Here is a 4,948-nt window from a genome sequence, read left to right as displayed (position 1 = left end):
GGAAGGTCATAGAAGCTAAAGCTTATGGCCTCAGCAAGACTCAGCAAAATCTCCAGAAGCAAGGAGAGCGTGTTTTTGTGAAGAAGGTTGGCCTGGGATTCACGGAATCTAAGCCGGTTAGAATAACAGCACGACGAAGACCAATACAAGCAACACAATACATTGCAGTTGAAGAATTGGAGGAAAGTGAAGGAGAAAATACTTTGCCATCAAGATGGAATCTGTCTTTGACAGGATTAAACCTGCTTCGATTCAACCACAATTTCGGTGTTTGACAGGCTTGAAGGACGAGAAAAGCTCCATCGTCAAGTCCGATCTTTCAACGGTTAGCTGGAAGGCGCAAGGATGCAACACCATATTCATCTAAAAAAGCGTCTTCAACAGACTGGGAAAAGACACGCAGTGCAAGAAATATGTCTTCAGTCGAATTGGAAAAAGCAAAGTTAATTCCAAACAACAATGGCGACGGAAGGATGTAGTAAAGGTGGAAGGTGAATTCAAATTGGAGAAGGAGGTCAGAAGTACCATACCATCTCGAATGAAGCGTTTCTCAACTTTAGAGGTAAAAATGGGCAAGTCTCTTACTGTGCGAGGCCACACCATAGTTCTCACAAATCAAAAGCTCCTATTGTCCAAAATGAAGGGTCAGATGAAGAAACGGCCGCCTCCTGCAATCATGTCACGGTTTGTGAAGCTGAAGGCCAAGATGAGGAAGTGGAAACGGCCGAGGCCCCGAAAACACTCGAAGATGGAGGTCAGTCCACAGTCGATGATCTAAAAGAGTTGAGTCTTGGCACTCCAGATGAGCCACGACCAATTTTTGTCAGTGCATTGCTCACCCACGAAGAAGAAAAGGCGTATCTTGAGCTACTCATGGAGTATAGGATGTCTTTGCATGGAGCTATAAAGAGATGCCCGGGTTAGATCCAAGAGTGGTAGTCATCGTTTAGCCATAAAGAAAGGGGTTTCATCAAAGAAGCAGCCTCAAGACGCTTTCGACCTGAGTTAATACCTGAAATTGAAAATGAAGTTAATAAGCTCATCGATGCAGGTTTCATTCGTGAAGTCAAATATCCTACATGGATCGCAAATATTGTCCCTGTGAGGAAGAAAAATGGTCAGTTGCGTGTATGCGAGATTTCAGGGACCTGAATGATGCGTGTCCCAAGGATGATTTCCCGTTGCCAGTCACTGAAATAATGATTGATGCTACGACCGGCCATGAAGCCTTGTCTTTCATGGATTGCACTGCAGGATATAATCAGATCCTGATGGCTCCAGAAGATCAAGAAGCAACAGCTTTTCGCACACCAAAAGGCATATTCTGCTATAAGGTGATGCCTTTGGCTTAAAAAATGCAGGAGCCACCTATCAACGTGCAATGCAAAAGATCTTTGAAGACATGATGCACAAGACGGTTGAGTGCTATGTCGACGATCTTGTTGTCAAATCAAAGAAGCGAGGCGATCATTTACTTCACTTGCGTAACGTGTTTGAGAAATTGGTAGGTATCAGTTAAAGATGAATCCTATGAAGTGCGCATTTGGGGTCACCTCTGGAAGTTCTTGGGATTCGTTGTGAGACATAGGGGAATTGAGATTGACCAATCCAAGATCATAGCAATCCAAGACATGCCACCTCCACGAAATCTTAGAGAATTACGCGGACTCCAAGGAAGGCTAGCCTACATCCGACGCTTCATCTCAAACTTAGCTGGGCGATGCCATCCCTTTAGTCATCTTATGAAGAAAGGTGCTCCATTCGAATGGGACGAGTCATGTCACAGGGCCTTCGAAAGCATCAAAAAGTACTTATCTACACCTCCGGTCTTGGGGGCACCAGTTCCAGGAAGGCCTCTCATTCTCTACATCGCAGCTCAAGAAAGATCATTGGGGGCATTATGTGCACAAGAAAACAATGAAGGTAAAGAAAAAGCTCTATACTACCTTAGTCGAACATTGGTGGGCGAGAACTGAATTATTCTCCCATTGAGAAGATGTGTTTAGCGTTGATTTTTGCCATTCAAAAATTGAAGCATTACATGCAAGCACACACCGTGCGGGTGATCTCCAAAGCGGATCCCATAAGTATATCTTGTCAAGGCCAGTATTGTCCGGACGAATCGCGAAGTGGGCAATTCTCATAAGCCAACATGACATTGTATACGTCTCTCAGAAGGCGATTAAGGGGCAAGCTTTGGCGGATTTCTTGGCGGATCATCCAACCCCGTCAGATTGGGAACTCTCAGACGATTTACCTGGAGAGGAAGTCTTCTATATCGACATCTTGCCACCATGGGAAATGTACTTTGATGGCGCTGCGCGACAAGATGGTGCTGGGCCGGAGTGATTCTTATTTCTTCTGAAAAACATATCCTCACGTACTCTTTTGTTCTTACCGAGCTTTGTTCCAATAATGTCGCTGAGTACCAGGCGCTTATTTTTGGACTTCAAATGGCCAAAGAGATGGAGATCCAGGACCTGGATGTTTATGGAGATTCCAAATTGGTGATACATCAGCTGCTTAATGATTATGATGTCAAGAAAGAGGATTTGATACCCTACCACAGACATGCTTCACAATTGTTGGGACATTTCACAGCGTCAAATTACAGCACGTTCCAAGGAGTGCCAATAAGATGGCAGACGCACTTGCTAACCTTGCAGCCACATTGGCACTGGGGGCAGAAGAAAGCATGTCAGTCCCGGTTTGCAATCGATGGGTGGTGACACCTCTTGAAGATGGAATAGAAGAAGGTGCCAATGCAGTCTCAGTTTATGAAGTAAATGTAAATGATTGGCGTCAACCACTCATAGATTACTTAGAACATGGAAAGTTGCCAAGTGATCCTAAACACAAGACGGAAATTCGACGACGAGCTCCGCGCTTCATCTACTACAAGGGACGCTTTATAGACGTTCATTTCTTGGAACCTGGTTGCGGTGCCTTGGAGACGAAGAAGCGATCAAAACATTAGAAGAGGCTCATTCAGGAGTTTGCGGTGCCCATCAAGCTGGTCCAAAGCTTCACGATCGGATCAAAAGATTGGGGTATTTTTGGCCAACCATGGTTCAAGATTCCATGGAATTTGCAAAAAGATGCGAAGCTTGTCAGTATCATTCCAATTTCATTCATCAGCCTCCGGAGCCACTGCATCCTACTGTGACATCTTGGCCATTTGAAGCGTGGGGTCTCGACGTTGTTGGTCCAATCACACCAAAGTCCTCGGCCGGCCACGCCTACATCCTCGCAGGCACAGACTATTTCTCCAAATGGGCAGAAGCAGTTGCTCTTCGAGAAGTTAAGAAGGAAAATGTCGTTGATTTTGTTCGAAATTACATCATATATCGCTACGGTGTACCTCGTTATATAATCACAGACAATGGCACACCATTTTGCAACAGATTGATGACAAGTCTCTGTGAGAAGTTTAAATTTGCACAACGTAAGTCCTCGATGTATAACGCTCCTGCTAATGGGTTGGCTGAGGCTTTCAACAAAACACTTTGCACTTTGCTCAGTAAGGTTGTATCGAAGCATAAGCGAGATTGGCATGAGAAGCTGGTGAAGCATTGTGGGCATATCGTACTACGTATAAAACACCAACTCAATCAACACCCTATGCACTCGTGTATGGAGTAGAGTCAGTATTGCCATTGGAAATACAAGTCCCATCATTGAGGATAGCCATTCAAGAAAATCTTACGACGGAAGAAAATGCTAAGATTCGGCTGGCAGAATTAGAAGCACTTGATGAAAAAAGACTTGAAGCACAACAGAAGTTGGATGCTACCAAGCCCGTCTGAGACGTGCATTCAATAAGAAGGTGCGAGTACGTTCTTTTCAAGTTGGAGATATGGTCCTTGCCGTGAAGAGGCCCATCATTGTCTCTTGCAAAAAACAGGGAGCAAGTTCGACTCAAAATGGGATGGCCCGTATGTGGTTCAGGAAGTATACACAAATGGAGCATACAAGATTGTTGATGCTGATGGATTGCGCATAGGCCCTATCAACGGGAAGTTCTTGAAGCGTTACTATCCTTGAAGTCTTTCACCATGTACACTCCTAAGCAAGAGTATAAACTGCATATTCATATAATAAACAAAAAAAATTAGTGTTAGACGAACTACGTTGGCTTGATCTTGTGGAGTGAATTCCTTTGCTTCACAAGTACGTAGGCAGCTTGAAGAAGTCATCTATACTTCAAGTCCAGCCCCACACACAAAAAAAAAAAAACCAAAAATTACCCTTCATTGTAATACTCCTGGCCCGCAAGAGTATAAACTGTGAACGGCAAAAAAACAAAATTAAAAAAAAAAATGTGATACTCCTGGCCCGCAAGAGTATAAACCGTGAACGGCGAAAACCAAAATTAAAAATGTAATACTCCTGGCCCGCAAGAGTATAAACTGTGAACGGTTTAAAAAAATAAATAAAACATAAACATTCAGACATGTGTTTTATAAGAGAATCAAACGCGTATTGCAAGTATTCTTTATTACTAAGTCAAATGGTCATGTGTTCTATTTCACAAAAGAGAATGGAATAACAAACTAAGACAATTCACTAGTCTCATAAGTCAAAACTAACAAAAAAGGAGTGGAAGAAAAGAGTGATCTACGGTTCCCATCGCAGGGTCTTCAACGCCTCATGGACCTCATCAAGACACTCCTTTGTGCCGATAGCTCAGTCTCCACTCGCTTGACATCGACAACTCGTTCTTCAAGAGAAGTATGTGATTTTGTCAAGACTTTCACTGTTGTTGCGTGCTCCTCAAGAAGGTGTTTTGAATCTGCAATGACTATCACAAGATTGTTCTCCTTGATGAGCAGCTCTGCGAGTTCTGCCTTCAATCGAGTTTGGTTTTGGTGGATGTCTTTCATATCTCCTTCAAGTGTCCGAACTCGTTCTTCTTCCTTTTGGCGACGACTCACAGCACTACTCAAGT

General features: G+C 43.6%; 1 protein-coding gene across 1 annotated transcript; it reads left to right on the top strand.

Moving 5' to 3' along the window:
- The first annotated feature begins 3,066 nt into the window (after positions 1-3,066).
- Positions 3,067-4,044, top strand: LOC130590766 (uncharacterized). The gene is made up of 2 exons (XM_057393313.1): positions 3,067-3,592; positions 3,905-4,044. The coding sequence occupies exons 1-2, from the start codon at positions 3,067-3,069 to the stop codon at positions 4,042-4,044; spliced, it is 666 nt and encodes a 221-aa protein (XP_057249296.1).
- Positions 4,045-4,948: the final 904 nt, after the last annotated feature.

The sequence above is a fragment of the Beta vulgaris genome, chromosome 3 (genome assembly GCF_026745355.1).
Source record: "Beta vulgaris subsp. vulgaris cultivar EL10 chromosome 3, EL10.2, whole genome shotgun sequence".
Classification (NCBI taxonomy): Eukaryota; Viridiplantae; Streptophyta; class Magnoliopsida; order Caryophyllales; family Amaranthaceae; genus Beta; species Beta vulgaris.
Note: the sequence above shows the minus strand (reverse complement) of the source record. Positions and strands in the feature narration are given on the sequence as shown.

Bases quoted from the DNA above. Each gene is read 5' to 3' on its own strand.
- LOC130590766 (XM_057393313.1), top strand. From the start codon at position 3,067: ATGGTTCAAGATTCCATGGAATTTGCAAAAAGATGCGAAGCTTGTCAG. The intron at 3,593-3,904 runs GTATAAAACACC...TGCAAAAAACAG, and splicing joins TTGTGGGCATATCGTACTAC to GGAGCAAGTTCGACTCAAAA.